This window comes from Culex quinquefasciatus, chromosome 3 (genome assembly GCF_015732765.1).
Source record: "Culex quinquefasciatus strain JHB chromosome 3, VPISU_Cqui_1.0_pri_paternal, whole genome shotgun sequence".
Lineage (NCBI taxonomy): Eukaryota > Metazoa > Arthropoda > Insecta > Diptera > Culicidae > Culex > Culex quinquefasciatus.
The window spans coordinates 47,518,166-47,535,478 of NC_051863.1; the positions used below are offsets into that span (position 1 = coordinate 47,518,166).

A 17,313-nucleotide genomic window follows, 5' to 3' on the forward strand; every position below is an offset into this window, starting at 1 on the left:
CGTTTCAAAATCATCTTAATTTTAGTGATTTTACATCAAATACAGTATCGCAAAAAGATTTTTTTGTATTTTTTTCTTTTCTTTGAATCTTACATTCTTTGAAAACTTATGATGACAAATCAACTGTACGGGCTTAAAATGCATTTTCCAACAATTTTATCATTGAAATTTAAAAAATTGGCATAAAATCTATTTTTTTTAAATGTATGCAAATCAAAATAAAAAATCTAATTTTTCGCTCAACAGCATTGCCTTGGTGTTCTCGATTGCGAGATTCCTACTCGAAACTAGGTATCCAAAGGCTTAATTGTTGACGCAATTGCAAACCTCTTTTTACACCTTAGCTTCCATCCACCCCGGGATTCGAACTGACGACCTTTGGATTGCGAGTCCAACTGCCTACCACCGAGACAGGACCCATGGAGACGATTCTAGCACCTGGATGTCTAACCTCTAGTTTAGACCGGGGCCAACATTTACTTCCCCGTCCGACGGAAGGCGTGATCAGACAAATCTCGTCTCGAGAAATGCCACACACAAAGAAAAAATACTCTGAATTTAAAAAGATCGTTCGTTGGATTAAAAGTTCGCGTTGGTGAATATTCGTAGAAAGTTCAAACTTTTCAATTTAAAAGTTGGAAAGTTTTTGATACTACCATGCATTTATGGAACAAAATCGTTGTATCGGTAAAAGTGTTTTACTTTTAATTGGAAAAGAAACCTTTTATAGCAAGAATAAACAATATTTAATACTACAGTGTTAATTTCACAAAAATGTGCTTGATTCTAGGCTTGATTTTATATTCATTTTTAAAAGTTTTAAACAGTATGTTAAATAAGACATTTTGTTATTGTATTTAACGCTTCTGGCCAAAATCCGAGTCCAAGCTGTACCGATTCTTAGGGTACGCCACCGGTCACTTCCGAAGACCCCAAGCTGGACGGTTCCAGACGAACGTTTCGACGCGCGACAGCAAAGTAGAGAACAGGATGGTCACGTTGCCGGCCTTCATCAGGACAGGTTTGGAGAAGTTGGCTGTAGATTCAGCAAGGGTGATCGACGTTTCCTGGCTGGAAAGTGAAGTGCCTGAACGGGGAGTTCCCGATTCTGGAAGCGCATCCGGAAGATTGGGTTGATGAGGCCCTCGGAACGGAATTCGATTTCGAGCACTTCATCCTCCTTCGAGAATGACACAGATTTTTTCGGCACGCTGTCCAGGGTTCATTCGGCTGGAGCTGCGCCGTCGCGAGATGAGCATTTGTGGGCGGTTATTTGCTAAAAGAGATGGAAGTAAGTGAAGTTGGCAAGCCACTGTACACATTCTCATTACTCACAGGTGTTGTAAACCGCACCGAGTGCAACATCCGCTCTGGCTACCTCCGATTATCCCGCTTCTCGACGTCCTCCTCTTCGTCGGCTCCTTCTCCTCACCGTGAAAATCATCTGTCTCGTACTTGTCCAAAAACCGGATGTTTATCTTCTTCAACGCAATCTCGTTGTTCACGCAACTCTTCGGCAACACCATCTCCTCGATGATCTCGTTACAGTCCTCGCGGGAATTGACCTTCAATCACCAATCCCGGGCTACCACCACCGAATAAAACCGCTGCGAATCCACATTCCTACCTCCCATCCTAAAAAAACAAACAAAATCAATCACAAGCCCCACCAAACACCCAAGCTTTCTTCTTACCCATTCCGGTCGTGGAACAGTTGCAGTTCTTGCAGGAAGCTCGCCTTGTCCTTTTTGAGCACTTCACCTCGTCCCGCACCCGCACCACCCTCCTTCGAAGGCGTTCCGCTGCTGCTGTTTGGCTCACGATGGTTTCCGCGTCCTATTCCTGACTGCTGCCACCGTCGGCTTTGCTTTGCGTCCTAGAATCACCAGCATCACCGGACCCACCAAAGTGTTTGTTTACATTTGGAACTTAGTCGTACACGGTTACACGAGAACGTCAAATTGAAAGAAATTCTACAGTCGTATTAAAAGTTAAGACTTTTATATCAGTTAGTAAGGAGATTTTCAAAAACTTTACCAGTAAAAGTTTTCATATTTTAAACAAGAAAAAAACTTTCCCTCAAGCTAATTTTAGCAACTTTTTAAATCAAAAATAAGTTACTTTTGTCATTACGGTAATATTTTTTTGTGTGCACCGGGTCCTTCTAGGATCGAACCCAGGCCGACTGGGTGTGAGGCAACCACGCTTACCCCTACACCACGAGTCCCGGTGTATACATCGACCTTAAAAATTGTTTTCAGCAAACTTTGGGTCCCACCTGTGTGGATCAATCGGACCGCGCACTGGACTCACAATCCAGAGGTCGCCGGTTCGAATCCTGCGGCGGGCGCTCTAAAATTCTTTGAGTAAATATGGGTATTCGGCGCCGTCGCTCCGTGCCATACTTTCATACACTTAGGAGCCCAGGGCGGCGAAGTCCTTGTAGATAAAAGGAAGACACTAGTGGTTGGTACTAGCAATGGTGGCCGACAGATATAAAGTCAACTTCGTTTTTTTTTTGGGCAAATGAAAACTTTTTGCTAATTTTTACAATAAGCGCATTTTTTGGTTAAAGTTTTGACCTTATCATCGAAATCCTGAGAAAATTTTAAATTAGTTTTAAATATAATTTTTCACGAGATATTGAATTTTACATGCAAATAAAAATCGAACAAATCAAACTAACATTAATAAAAAATCTTAGTTTCGTTAGAGTATTTTCGATTGAAAATTTGACTTACATTAAAAACTGATGCTAACATTTCGATTTTAAAAATAATACTTTCTTTTAACATAAATCGGCGGCAACATTTTGGCGATTACTTCTCTAAGGCTCAAAAAAAGTAAAAGTAAATCTTTCCCTGTTCCTGAGGGGAACACCCGTGAAGAGTATCGGGGCCGGCATTTACAAAGCGGATTCAGTGAATGAAGTGAATTCAGTTAATGCTAACATTCCATAGGTTGTCTTCCTAAGGTGTCTTGATAAGGTCCAGTTTGTGACGATACACTACCTTCCCTTTACTTAGCGATCGAATCCAGAAGGATAAGGATCACCAGTTGTGTTGGTCCGAGCCGGGATTTGAACCCCGATCTACCGCTTACGAGGCGGAAGCATGACCATTGGGCTACGTGGCTCGCTCAAGAGTAGCGGGTTATTGTCCCCTAAACGGATTTTAAGAAATACATTTTTGTGAAAAAAGTTAATTTAGAAATGTTGTACCGTTATTTAATAGTTCTCATCGATACCTTTAACTCTGTCGAAGACACAAAATCGATCAGAGAATTCCTCCAAAAGATACAGATTTTCAATATTTAAGTACCCTTTTTTGTATGGATAGCTGTCAGATGGCATGGAGCCTTGTATGGGTGAAACAATGGCTTAAAATGGCTTCTTTAGTCATGGAATCATAGAATCGCTCATTTGCCTCCTATTAAAATAAACTTATTCAGGTTAGATTTGCCATTTTGAAATGATGGTGCTTTTTACCATTTTGAATATAAATAAATCTAAAAGTACTTGTTAATTTTCCCTTCCACCATACAAGCAAGACCTCATCCTCTCTCTTACTCCGCTAATAAAGTCTTCTTTCTATAAATTGAATTGCTTGTTTGGTCGTTTCGGCCGAAAATAACACCATCTGGATGGGGTGACTTTTCTTGGTCATCTTTGTTTTTTTGCTGCTAGCTGGTCCTGATCGGAAGGAGACCCATTTCTTCCCAAAAACAACACACTTTAACCTCTGACCACTCATTCATTCGTCGACATTTTGAGTGCAAGTTATTCTGCTAGAGAAAAAAGCGCTTCGACGAGGGGTAGGTCAACGTAACATTTTTACCCTCGTATTCTGAAATGGAGTGTTGTCGATACTTAGGAAACTATAAACTTGGAAACTTTGAACATGGTTATGGCAAGATTAAATAGATCCCTAACAAGATAACTTTTTTTTTTAGTTTTAGTCCCTCGTGATCAACAGCACTTAAAGCTTTCCCCTTTCAAACAAGCTGCAAAGGTTAATCGAGCCCAAGCAGAACTTTCAAGTCAAAAAGGGTTTTTTTTTGTGCAAAATTTATGTATGTACTTTTGCTGAGCCAAAAAGAGCACACACCGAGTGCGGCTCGGTTTTCGGAGCAAAACCCACAAATGGAATGTAAACAGTTCTGCCGGTCAAGCACTTCAGGGTCGGTTCTCCGTCTGGCAGCCCCTCGAACGGCAGAGCAGATAGCATCAGCGCAGAAGCTGCAGCTTGCCCCGTCCTGACCCATCTCATCGTTAAATGACTTTTTATTATGATATTATATTATCATATCTGTTTTGTTCCAACAGAGAAAAACCAATAAAAACTTGTACCAGGCGGTTCGGGGGAAAATGGGAAAAATGAACTTTGACCGATATCACTTTTACTTGTTTTAGGTTTTTTTTTCACTATTCTTGATTTAACCCCACTTTCCCCATTCAGATAGCAATACCACAGTCCTGGGACGACTAAAAAAATCCCGCAAACTTTCCTCCGTGGGCAGGACAACAGTCGAAGCCACGTCAGCAATGGGATTTGGACCAAATCTGATAAAAACTGTTTATTCAAGTGCCGACCGGCGAGTCCACCGGTGGTGTGGTTCTGGGACTGGTCTCTGGGATAGCTATTATCAGGTCCCAAAATGTCACCCAGACGGGTAGAAGTTTTGGATTTTTAAGGCCAGGATTTCAATCTTTAGCCCCACGGGCAGGGTGTTTTCGTGCTAATGCTTTTTGGGCTGTTCTGAGCAATTTCAGTTGGGATTGTTAAGATTGACGGGGTTTTATCGGATCATTTTGATCACTTGACCTAACTCTACTGGAGATAGATTAAATTGTTTAAATTGACTTAAAGCTCATTATGTTTAACGTTTATGCAATTTCTTCTGCAAATTTTATGCCTAATTTATAAATGTGAACTTAATTTTACAACTTCAACGACGTTAAAAAAAATTCCGAGCCTTTTGGTAGATTTAATGAAATTAAGTAGTAACTGTCATATTCATTAAGGAGATAATGATGCCATTCAACTCAGTTCTGATAAAAACACACTAAAAGTAAAAGCAACATGCGGCTCCATGAAAAATCACAACAAGAAAACATGTTTCATGGAGTCGCATGGTGGTTAATTTTTCTTCACATTCCGAGCATTACACAAGTGTTCCATAACGTTCATATCGCATCAAAACTACAGACAATCATCCAACTCAACAATTTCCCGCCACTTCCGGTTAAAATGTCGTTCCGTTCTCGCCACAAACAAAACGTTTTTATTTTCTTCGTTCAAGCCGTTCTGCTGCTGGGAAGCATCAGCAAGATGATAATGATACCACTTTCTCAGTCTTGTGCGCCACTTCTGCAGTGAATTTAACCCTTTTTTCTCGCCAAAAAAAAAAACAACCATGCAGGCACGTAATCGGGTGCCTGTTAGAAAAAAAAAAGGGAAAACCCCTTCTCTCTGGTTGTTGTGCCGCTTCAGCGTGGGAAGAATGAAAAAATGACCCAATTTTGGTTCGGGGAAATTGTCGTTGGAAAAAATCGTTGTAACGTAGGCAATAATCTTGACTTTAAGCTGGGTTTTGGGTTTGTTTCTTATTTTCAGTCTAATTTCTGGGTAATTCTCATTGCGTTTTTATTGGCACTGATGCTAGAAAAAACAAAGGCTGTTTTCATGAGTCATTAAAATGCTCAGTTCCATTTCATGGGCTATAAATATCTGCTGTAAAGCTTATCGGGGTGGGCACCGGAACAAATTTTTACACCGTTTCATTACCGAAATCGATTTTTAGTTCCCTGTCAATTCCCTGTTACCAAACCTGTTTGTAGCTTGGGGAATTTGAATGATCAGCACTAGCGTACCCAGGTCCTCAAGGAAGGTGGGGCAAAAATATTAGAGTTTTGAAAATTTCGTCGTTTATGGACACCCCCTGCCCAATTTTAGAACAAATTTCCGAGGATGGTGGGGCAACTGCCCCATGTTGCCCCACCCTGGGCACGCTAGTGATGATCAGTCCATAATAATCCATACAATAAACATTCGCAAAATTTTGTGATCTCTTCGAAAAAGTTATTTGGAAAATTTTTAAATCAAGACTAACAATTAAAAAGGTCAAAAATTCAATACACCCAAGTAACAAGCAAAATGCCTTTACTTCTTAACAGGTTTTATAAAAGGTATGAAATTTGCTTTTCTGTTTTATGAAAACATTGATCAAAACTTGCTGGGTTTATGATACGAAAGTTTTAAAAATATCTTTAAGAATACTTTAAGAGCATGGAACATAGTTTTATATCACACTTCATTGTTTCTCTTAAAGCTATCCCAGAGAGGTTATTTATAAGACTTTTAAGCATTGTCAAAACTGCTTTGAAACTAAATTAAAACTACTCTGTTCTATGAAAGCATATTTCCAGATTATTTGAACTTGATCTGTCAAATCACATTTTTTGTACAGTCGGTCGGTTTAGTGTCAAAGAAACTTTTACCAAAATTTGTGATCCCGGTAAACAAGTGATACTTTTCGCCCGTTTCCGGCTCCAGCGCGGATGTAACGGAGTACACCTATCCGAGGGTGATCGAGTACATGCCGATTTGGTCCATTGACATGCATGGGCAGTAGATGTTTTTTTACGGCACGTGTTGATCGAGTAACACGAGAATCATCATGGGCGCCGATTCCGTAGCTACCGTGAAGCCGACGCGCAGAATCGACAAGCTACAAATCATCAGTTAGGCCATCCGTTTGTCCGTCAGAGCCTTTCGAGGATAAGCTTGATAAGGCGTTCCGAGAAGCGGATAAATTCGTCGCGGAGTGCTAGTGTTTTAACGTTGGTCTAGTGTTGTTTATTAAAATCAGTGTTGTTGTGTCGACGGTAAATTCCTTTATGCGAGAAAACTTATGATGATCCCAATCAAATAAATGAATAAAGAATATGAAAAAAATGTATTTTGTTTTTCATCCAACGATGAAAAATAACCATAAAAAACGTTTTGGATCTACCTCCTGCTAACTAAAATTCGCATGCGCTACGGTCGCAGTACTACGCCTTTTGCTCTTGGTTAAAATCGCCTTAAAGCTCACTGCAGTCTACATGTTCTTGCTTAATCTTGAACAAGAGCTTCGCAAGAAACAAAGCTCTTAAAGTTTCTTGTACAAGAGCTTCTTAAGAAAAATGGCCCTAATAACTGCTTTGAGTAAGAGAGAATAGATTTTATGAGTTCAGCCATATTAACACGAAAAAGCAACGGCCAAAAATGGAAGCCATGTTGATTTTTCAGAAAAAAAAATAATTAATCGGTCCATCAAAATAAAAAATCGATGCAATTTTGAACGATTCATGCCTTCGATGCATATTTTTTCGAGGTATCTAAGAAAACTGACCAGTGAAATTTTGATGGCAAGAATTTTTCAGTTAGAACGGCTGCGTAAAGTCACAGTAATTTATTATTTTGATATTATTTTATAGTTATCAATATAATTTTATCTTTTTTCATTGGCCATTTGTGATTTATTTCATAAAGAATTATTGAATTTAACGAGATTATAATTAGAACTGATTTTCCTTCGACAAATCAATTTTATCTTCAACGAGAGAAAACATCTTTAATGAAAGTTTATTTCAGTCTTGAAAACCTCTTCTGTGCGGTTATAAATTTAAGAAGCTTGAGCATAAGTTTTATTTAAGCAATTAAATACACCTGCAGAGTGTTTTAAAAATCAATGTCTATGCTGATGAGTTTTAGATGACTCCTAATAAATGGTCATGATAACCTCCTAAAATTGTCCACTTTGCTCTTAACTCAGGTTTAATGCTGATTTATTGTTGTCCTGGAGATAAAATGGCTTTATGGTCATTTTTAGCTAAGATAACTTCAATCTCTCCTCAAGATAGGTACAAACTGAAAATGTTACTTGGGCATGTAATATTGAATGTTTGACCTGATTGGAATGTTGATTCTTGATTAGGCCGTCCCAAAAAAATGAAAAGTTGTCAAATGAATGATAGATTAGGATGTCAGGATCAATGTTTTCATACAATAAAAAATTCCCAAAAATGGTTTACAACTCGCGCGCGGAGCTTGAATGAAAATAGTGCATTTTTCGAGTATTTTTCAGAAATGCGCGTAACAATAACACTAAAGTCATTCAAATTTGGTCGCCTTGGGCTTCAAGTTATAATTTAATGTCCCCTGAACAAATTCCTGTACAGACATGGTCCATAAAAGCTTGTGTTTGAGCATGGCAGGGCGTTTTAGGGAGAAAAATTTGTATTTTTTAGCCATAAAATTTCAAGAATCACTCCTCAAAACGAGCCAAAACTAATGCATTCAGCTTACAGGAAATTTTACGGAGATCATTTTGCTTTTTTTAACATTCAATTTTTGCATTTTAGTGAACAAAAAGAGGCGAATTTTCAAAATTCTTGGTACATATAAAAGCGTTTTCAGCATAAAACATGGGCTACTATGATTACAAACGAGAAGGCATATATTTTGGATATTTTTATTTTGCTCGCTCAACAACGATATTTGTTAATAACATTTCATGAAAAAATGAGATTTTCTCGCAATGTGACGCAAACGACATATTTATAAGAACTGCTCTGTGATCTTCACGATATTTTTTTTAGATGAATTTGTTTCATTCGAATGTACATGCAAAAAAAAATCACGTTCACATCTTGGAGATATGAACTTTAACAAAATTACTCTTGATTTATAATTATTTGTCGTTTACATTGTGAGAAAATCTCATGTTTTTCATGAAATGTTATTTAAAAATAACGTTTTTTAACGAGCAAAATAAAAATATCCAAAATATATGCCTTATCGTTTGTAATCATAGTTGCCCACGTTTTATGCTAAAAACGCTTTTATACTAAGAATTTTGAAAATTCGTCACTTTTTGTTCACTAAAATGCAAATATCTCGGCTTGAGATCGAAGTAAGCTACGCTCGAAGAAGGACGTCAAAGATTTTCGCTGTCGTTTTTTTTCTTTGTATATTTATTCCAAATTTGTGATTCCGACAGATTCCGGTGATTCCGGTACTGGTGTTGGTTGCTGTGGAAGTGCCCGGTAGTGGTTCTAGCGGAGTATTTAATAAGAATATTTGAATGTTCGAATTCAAAAGTGAAAGTGTAGAGAGGAACGGCTCACGGCGTTTCAGTGTCCATGCCAAGAACCTGAGCAACTGTTTTACAATTGGCAGAGGAACCACGGAACCTTTCAACGGGAAAACCTTCAAAGTCATCACTCAAGATCTGAAGAACTTGTGACAGCTTCAAAATTTGGTGTTCCTTTCTGGTTTTCATCACGGTCAGCATTCCCCAGCAGCAACAGTAACAGTAAATGGACGTCGCGGTTCAATTCCAAGAAGCTGGAACTTGTCATCATTGGAAACCTGAAGTTTGAAGACTGGATTGGATCAAGATTTGATGTTTTTTATTTGGTGAGCCCGTTCTTTTTTTTTAACACAAAAAACTCTCACTTATTCTATCATACGCACAAAACAATCAAGACAACTACGCCAACCTTATTATATACGCGGTAGGGTGTTCCCTCGGTCGTTCGCTGTGAGTTGTGGATTGCCTGCTTCTCTAATGAAGGTTCGACTGGGGGGGCATGCTTATTAATTTCTCGTCGCTCCATACCCTCAGTGACGTGATGGGAGCAAGGGCGTCTATACGAAGTGTCCCTACACCCGCTACAAATTTCCGGCGCTTGGGGAGGGAAGCGGGAAACCATTTTGATCTATGCGCCGGTATTTGTAGCATAAAAATTCGTGCAAAAAAACTTATGCACGTGGGTGTACAGATTACGGAGTAAAAGATGATCGAATTGTTCACCTAGCGCTCACATGTGTTCCAGGACCAAGTTGCCTGCGGGTATGGGGATCATACATACATACATAAAATGCAAATATCTCGGCTTTGCGTGGACATAAATTGAATGTTAAAAAAAGATGAATGATCTCCGTAAAATTTCTTATAAGCTGAATGCATTAGTTTTGATGGCAAAATTTTTTGACTCGTTTAGGGGAGTGATCTTTGGAATTTTTTAGCTAAAAAATACAATTTTTTCTCCCTGAAACGCCCTGCCATGCTCAAACACAAGCTTTTATGGACCATGTCTGCACAGGAATTTGTTCAGGGGACATTAAACTATAACTTGAAGCCCAAGGCGACCAAATTTGAATGACTTTAGTGTGATTGTTACGCGCATTTCTGAAAAATACCCGAAAAATGCACTTTTTTCATTAAAGCTCCGCGCGCGAGTTGTAAACCATTTTTGGGAATTTTTTGTGGTATGAAAACATTGTTCCTGACATCCTAATCTATCATTCTAGGGGTGAGCAACTTTTGACAACTTTTCATATTTTTTTTTTTCAATTTTTTTGTAATTGTCTGTCTACAACTTTGTATAACATTGTTACACTCTAAAAAATAACCCTGCAATGTTAGAAAAAAACATGAAATTTTAAAATGAAAATTTTTGTTCAAAATGAAAAAGATCCTTCTGGGTTAATGTAGATTTGAAAAGTACATTGAATTTCCCTTAAAATGAAATGTTCCAAAATTGTTTACATTTGAGTAACGGAAAATGGCAGAGCTTTTAATTTTTTTTTGTATTTTTTCGATGAAAAATAAGTTTTTTTTCGGAATTTATAGTATGCCATCAAATTCGGCGTCCAATTTTCAGTAAAAGTCCCTTTGACACCAAATTTCTGTCTCATCACCGTTTCAGGCTGCAAATTATTGAAAAACACGTCTTTTATCGCATGTTCAAAAATGGGAGGGGTCGTTCCGCCCCTTCGTCACGAGGTATCAAAAAATGGACCTCAGATTCGTGATCAGGGACAAAAGTTTGCCCTAGTGACAAAGTTTCACGCAAATTGAAGAGGGGTCGGGGCAACTTTTCCCGATTTCGTGTGAGTTGGTAGAGAATTACCCACCAATGAAATCTATTTACGGATTTCAGGGAGAACTGCTCAAATTAATTGAACGAATAATGAAAGAAAATATTATCCTTATTACCATCCTGCTCTTCTTCCCCTATTTAGAAATGAAAATGGTGCAATTTTTCAATTTTATTTATAATTTTGCGCGTTTTTTTCAAATGACATTTTTCAAACATCAGTAACTTACAACTTCTGAAATGAGCTGAACGCAACAAAAGGAAACGGGTTGGAAAAATCACACGAGCAGGAAAATGAAAAAAAGGGCTTCACCATTCAGGCTCAAAGCCAACAGTGGCCTTCTGTCCTGATTCTGTGTCAGCAGTGTGCGATGACGAAAATCACATGACACGGTTGGTCCTGCTGACTGAACCAGACGGCTCGAAAGGAATGAGAGGCTGGTGTCATTTTTTCTGCTGTCCATCACAAAACATCAACTTTTTTTTTTCGTTTCAGTGTTGTTTATATTTGTGCGTGTGTGCTTTAGTGTGTTTTTGTTTCAGATAGGGTTTTCCGGCTGACATCGAATGGTATATTGCCAATGGTGGAGAAAAAGTGCGGGAAAGTCTTTGTTTGAGGATGGTACACGTGTCTCTTTCGGGATTTATGTTACATTTTAAAGTGGATGCTAAAATTCATGAAATTTAAAACAAAACAAGCAGATTTAATAAATTTGTTTAAAATATTGAAATTGATTACATTAAGTCCAACGGTACAACAAATGAAAATAATCTGTTACAAAGCATACATCCCAAGTAACATTTTTTCCAGGAGTTCTACAAGAACTCTTCAAGATAGCAACAGCATAGCAGTTTGGACCGCGGTAGGATAAAATTCTCTTCAAAACTTCTTGAGGAGTTTGGAAGAGTACTTGAAGAGAGTTTTATCCTACCGCGGTCCAAACTGCTATTTGTAGCTATCTTGAAGAGCTCTTGTTGAACTCCTGGAAAAAAATGTTAATTGGGATTTAAAGAAACCAAGGAAAAAGCTGCGTCTCGATTACGCCAATACATTTTCCTTTCATCCGGAGTGATTTCAAAACGCTTCCTGCCAGGATATCATCATCGATACCAGCAACGACGATGGCAGGTGAAAAGAAGAAGGATTTATTGAACGGCGCCGCACGAAGGATTTTAAGTAGCTTTAAGTATTTCATTCCTGTGAACGAGAGTAGGTAAGCACAATTTGTTATACGTTCTCCAGACGTTCGCCTCTTTTATGTCATAGATTTATGGCATTTCAGGCTGATTTCAATTCAGATGGACTCTTTGACGTATCGATTTTAACGTTGCTTTTAGTGAAACCATAAAATGACAAGGAAAATTCCAATTGGGAGTTTGTTTGCTTCATTTATTTAAGCTTTATCATTAAAAGAGTGAAACTCAACCAAATTAGGTCAAATTAAAAAAATAAACGTTAAAAACGTTGTTTTCATTGAAAACTTGAATTCATTTATATTTGTTTTAAAAATATTATTTCATGACTTAAATTAACTAAAGTTGGCCGATTTCATGCAATTTTTTATATTTTTTTATCTTTTTTAGAAATTTTCTGATCGGTTTGGTGTCTTCGGCAAAGTTAAAGGTATAAATGAAGACTATTAAAAAAAAATTGACTTACGGAATAGGTTTTGCCGTTTTTTACGTACTTTTCGACAAAAAAAAATCCTAAAATCGATATTTTATAATTTTTTTGATATGTTTAAGGGGACAAATGGTCATATTTTCAATGTTAAAAATGAAACATTTTTAAAATTTTTGATCATTTCGAATGTTTTTTTTTTAATTTTGGACTGAACATTTCAAAACGGCGTATTATTGAATATTTGACCTTTTTGAAATGTTAGTGCGCTACACAACTAACGTCATGATTCGAACCATAATAAAGTAGAATATCATTATTGTTATAGCTGGCAAAAAATCATGTAATAAGTTGGAAATGTAGAAATATCATCAGGATGTAGTATAAACAGTTAGTTTTAAGAGAATGCATGCAAAATATGTCTTTTCTAACAATTTTTCATCAGATTTTTAAAATAAAAAAATGACTTGTTGTGCTTCGAATCCCGGACACTGATAAAAGTAGATTCGAAATCCGGACACTTTTGCTTCGAATTCCGGACACTCGATTTTGCTAATGAATCGCACAAATTTGTACTGAAATTTTAGGGAATGGCATTCTTTAGGTCTAAAATAACTTGTTACCATCAAAACAATCGATATTTTATATAAAAATTGTTAGAATTTAAGGAAATCAAAACCATAAATTTCTGCTTTGCCTTCCCGGTGCTTCAGATGCCTATGAATAGGGCGTCCAATTTTCCCGGGTTTTGAATTTCCCGGGAAACTGGAAAAATATTTTTTGAATCCCGGGAATTCCCAGGAAATTTTTGAAGCAGTCATAAAATCTATGTTTTCATTATATCTGTTATGTTGTTTAAGCTTAAATCATAGAATTAGCTCAATACTGATATTTTTTTTGCATTTTTTTTGCATTGGTGTCTACCCGTAGTTGCTACTCTGTTATTGACCAGGACCTCCAAGAATTGCTCCGTGGACCACAGATGAAGAGTAGGAACCAATCATCACCACTTCGCAACTTTCAAATGTCCCTATCATCCTATCATGCTAGCCAATCACAGTTAGCTCAATACTGATAATTGTCGATAAACTACGCTTCAATCTGAACAAGGACAGCAGTATTTAGATAGTTTAGAACATTTTTTTTTTGTTCTTTGATGTGCTTTGGAATTTAAATGAACCACAATTCTTAATATATTTCTTTTGTTTATTAATTTATATAACAAGACTACTCAACAATATCATTGAAACTGTCTAAAAAAGCAAGAAACGAAAACAAATAAAATTATACCAGACAATTTAACACTCTGGATAAGTTTAGAATTCTATGTATTATATTTAAAACATATTTTAAAAATTATCTTTGAGTCACTACCGCCAACTAGGGATAATTGAGAATGCTTTTAAAGACAGGTACAGGAGATTTTAGATCAATAAATTAGGAAATCGGTGTACTAATTGTTTAGGTTTGTTCCTGTTGTAACCGTAATCATCAAAACAATTAGAACACTATGCAAAAAATAGCTCAAACAGCTGTCTAATTTTGTAACTTTTGTCCTAATTTGCTCTAGATGCCGTGTTTTGATGAAAAATTAAATTATTTTGTTAGATATATTTTTTTTCTAGTTTAAAGTCATAAATATACGTGAATATAATACCAAGTCTTTTTTTAAATAAACAAAATTTATTAGAAAATATTTAAGGCGCAAATAAGTTTGCGGATCTGTCAACTAAAATTTTAACAATTTTAAATGATAAGCCAAATTAGTGCTGATATATGCAGAATACAAATATTATTGCTTTAAAAATTTTATCGACTTCTGCGTATTCAACTTTTTATATCTATTTCCACAAACAAATCAGAATTTTAAGACCAAAATTTGATTTGTTTTCAATTTCGGGAAATCCCGGGACAAAATATAAAAAAATCCCGGGATTCGGGAATTCCCGGTTTTGGAAAAATCACGGGATTTTTGTCCCGGGAATTCCCGGGATGGACGCACTACCTATGAAATATTTCAGTGAAATGTTTCAAATTTTTGGTAAACTTATAAACGACAGTGTTCAAACAAACTTTAAATGAATGTTGATGTTAGAATTCATCAAATAACACAGTTTTGGCATTCATAATGCAAACTTATATCCAAAAAATTTAAAAAACAATATTAGGTGTCCGGGTTTCAAAGCGTCCGGGAATTCGAATCATGACGTTACCCAATTCTCATTTGAAAATGTCCAAAATATCTGTTTAAGCTTTTTTTTAATGTGGCAGGTTTGATTAAGAAACAATACATTATTAACAATAAAGAGAGCAGAAAGTATCACAATAAAATCATTCATCAACATTGAGTGAAATTAAAAAAAAACTTTTTTTTCAAAAATGTTTACTTTAAGCGACTTTATCTCAACAACCAGCAGTCTGAAAACTATGTCTTAAAAGGAAATTTGTTGGAAAGTTTCTCAGCCTTTCGATAATAATTTATTTTGCAGGTGTACTTTTCTTTCATAAAATGTTATTAAATCGCAAAAAACTGAACAACTTTAACAAAATAACCTTGAAAACCTTCATTTCTAAAAAAGAATCCACGTGGTTTGTGATTGGAAAGCTCTTATTGTGTTATTTCACTAAGATCACTGAATGACAATCTGTTAATCCTCTCTATTGACAATACTATAGTGTCATAACTCATAAAATAGTAAACAATAGTCGCTAAGTAGTCATAAAATTAAAACATATTAAAATGACTAATTACTGTCTCTTTATGCTTGTATTTATGTATTCTTTTTATTAAAATTTGACCAAATTTTATCATACTATTTCATAAAATATATACACACCGTCATCTTTTTGCTAATTTTTTTTGAATAGGAAAAATAAAGTTTCACTATCAGTTTTTAACAAAAATAATAATGTTTTAAAACATTATCAACTATTATATCAATCTTCTACTTGAAACGCAACATGCTCATTTTGTATGTTAATAAAAAAAAATCAAAGTTTCATGCTGAAAACATTTCAAACTGAAAAAAAATATCGAAAATAAGTTGCAACTAATTTTGAAATAATCATTGAATTTATTAGATATTATTTATTGATATTATAATTTAGATTTTTCTCATGATTTATATGTTTGAATTGTGTACTAAGCTGGATCACACAATGTCCATGTACGTCTTCTCATATAAATTCAAAACACTTTAAAAAATAGTTACTTTGAAAATTGTTTATTCCAAAACCTGGGTATCTTTAATAGTTTCTGTGTTTCTTCAAAATTTCAGCCTAAAAGTATGCAAATTTATTTGATATGTCAAATCGATCGTGAAGGCTAGCTTTCTTTTAACATTTAATAAAAAAAAGTACAACTGAAAATTAGTGTAGCTAGCTTATTAACTTAAAAAATGAATGTAAATTTAAAGTAGTTGAAAAAAATGTTCCAATTTTTCAAACAACAAAATTCAAAGCCGGAGCTGGAGTCGGAGTCGGCTTAACTCAGAAAGCCGGAGTCGGAGTCGGAGTCGCTTGGAATATGACCCGACTCCGCAGCCCTGTTCATCCATCTCAAAAAGTACAAAATTCAAAGCCTCGAAAAATAATGAGAAGCTCTAGAGTATTTTCAGCAATTGATTTTTTGAAAGCACAAATTTTTATAAAAAAAAAATATAATGCACAAAACACAATGAATCACCATCGACGACGTAATTGCTTCCTGAGAGTTGATGAACCACTCTGTCATCGACCAGTTTGACATCGTCTGGAAGGCATTTTCGCAAAACACTTCTTTTTAAGCAATGCCAAGCAAAGCCTTTTGATTTGGAGGGGGGTGTTGATTTACCCCCTCCCCTTAAAGTGTTGATGGCCTGTCATCCTCGCTGATAGACAGCCATGACACCGAAGATAATGAGACTGGCATTGTTTACGCTTTTGTTCCAAGTCACAGCCAGGATGGCAATGCAATAATGGATACTCATTTATCAATGTATTCCACCACCTTCCTCATGGGCGGATGTGTGATGAATTGCAGAAATTACCGGATCTAAATTAGAGGGCGGGGAACTCATTCAGAGTGGTTGAAGCAAGGTCACTGACACTACTTTGGGAGGGCACATAGTAAGAGTCTATTATGGTTCCTTAGTGAAGACCAACTTTAATTTCCGATGCAAGATAGGACAAGTTTTCTTCTGGTTGAATGTACACAGTTGGTTTATGTTAAATAAGGTATACTTGAACTGTCAATAGTTCGGCAAAATCCCTTTGCGAAAAAAAACTTATTGATGATGTTATTGTAACTTGTTATTTAACAAGCTTGTGCAACTTGTTAAAACATAACAAGGTTGCTTGTTTGTTGCACAAGTGTGCCATTACGAAAGCTGACTGTAACCAAACTTCCTCGTCGTTTCTTCCTTTCTAAAGCTCTTTCCCAGCTAAGAACCATGTGGAAAGTCAGAAGTGTGTTGATTGTCTCCAGAAGCAAAATGTGTCCCATTTTCCGGTTGACGTTGGAAGGTCAACCAACAAGAGGGACGGTTCGGCAACTCTTAATGCAAGCAAAACAACATTACCAACTTCATGGTTTCTCTCTCTCTCTGGGCGTAGGCGTGTGTGAAAGCATTGTCGAACAGTGTAGGGGAGGGTTGCCCCAAACTTTGTATGTCTGTGGGAGTGAATGGAATTGCGTGTCCGAGAGCTCAGCCCTTCTGCTGCTGATGCGGTTAAGCACCACTTGACATACAGCCGGGAAGGAGAACGAGGACGTGGACCAAGA

At 36.5% G+C, this 17,313-nt stretch overlaps 1 protein-coding gene across 1 annotated transcript; it reads right to left on the reverse strand.

The window, feature by feature from the left end:
• Positions 1-780: 780 nt before the first annotated feature.
• Positions 781-16,299, reverse strand: LOC119768943. The gene is made up of 4 exons (XM_038260778.1): positions 16,237-16,299; positions 1,695-1,876; positions 1,336-1,635; positions 781-1,276 (listed from the first exon to the last, which is right to left on the reverse strand). The coding sequence occupies exons 1-3, from the start codon at positions 16,297-16,299 to the stop codon at positions 1,572-1,574; spliced, it is 309 nt and encodes a 102-aa protein (XP_038116706.1). The 3' UTR covers positions 781-1,276; positions 1,336-1,571.
• Positions 16,300-17,313: the final 1,014 nt, after the last annotated feature.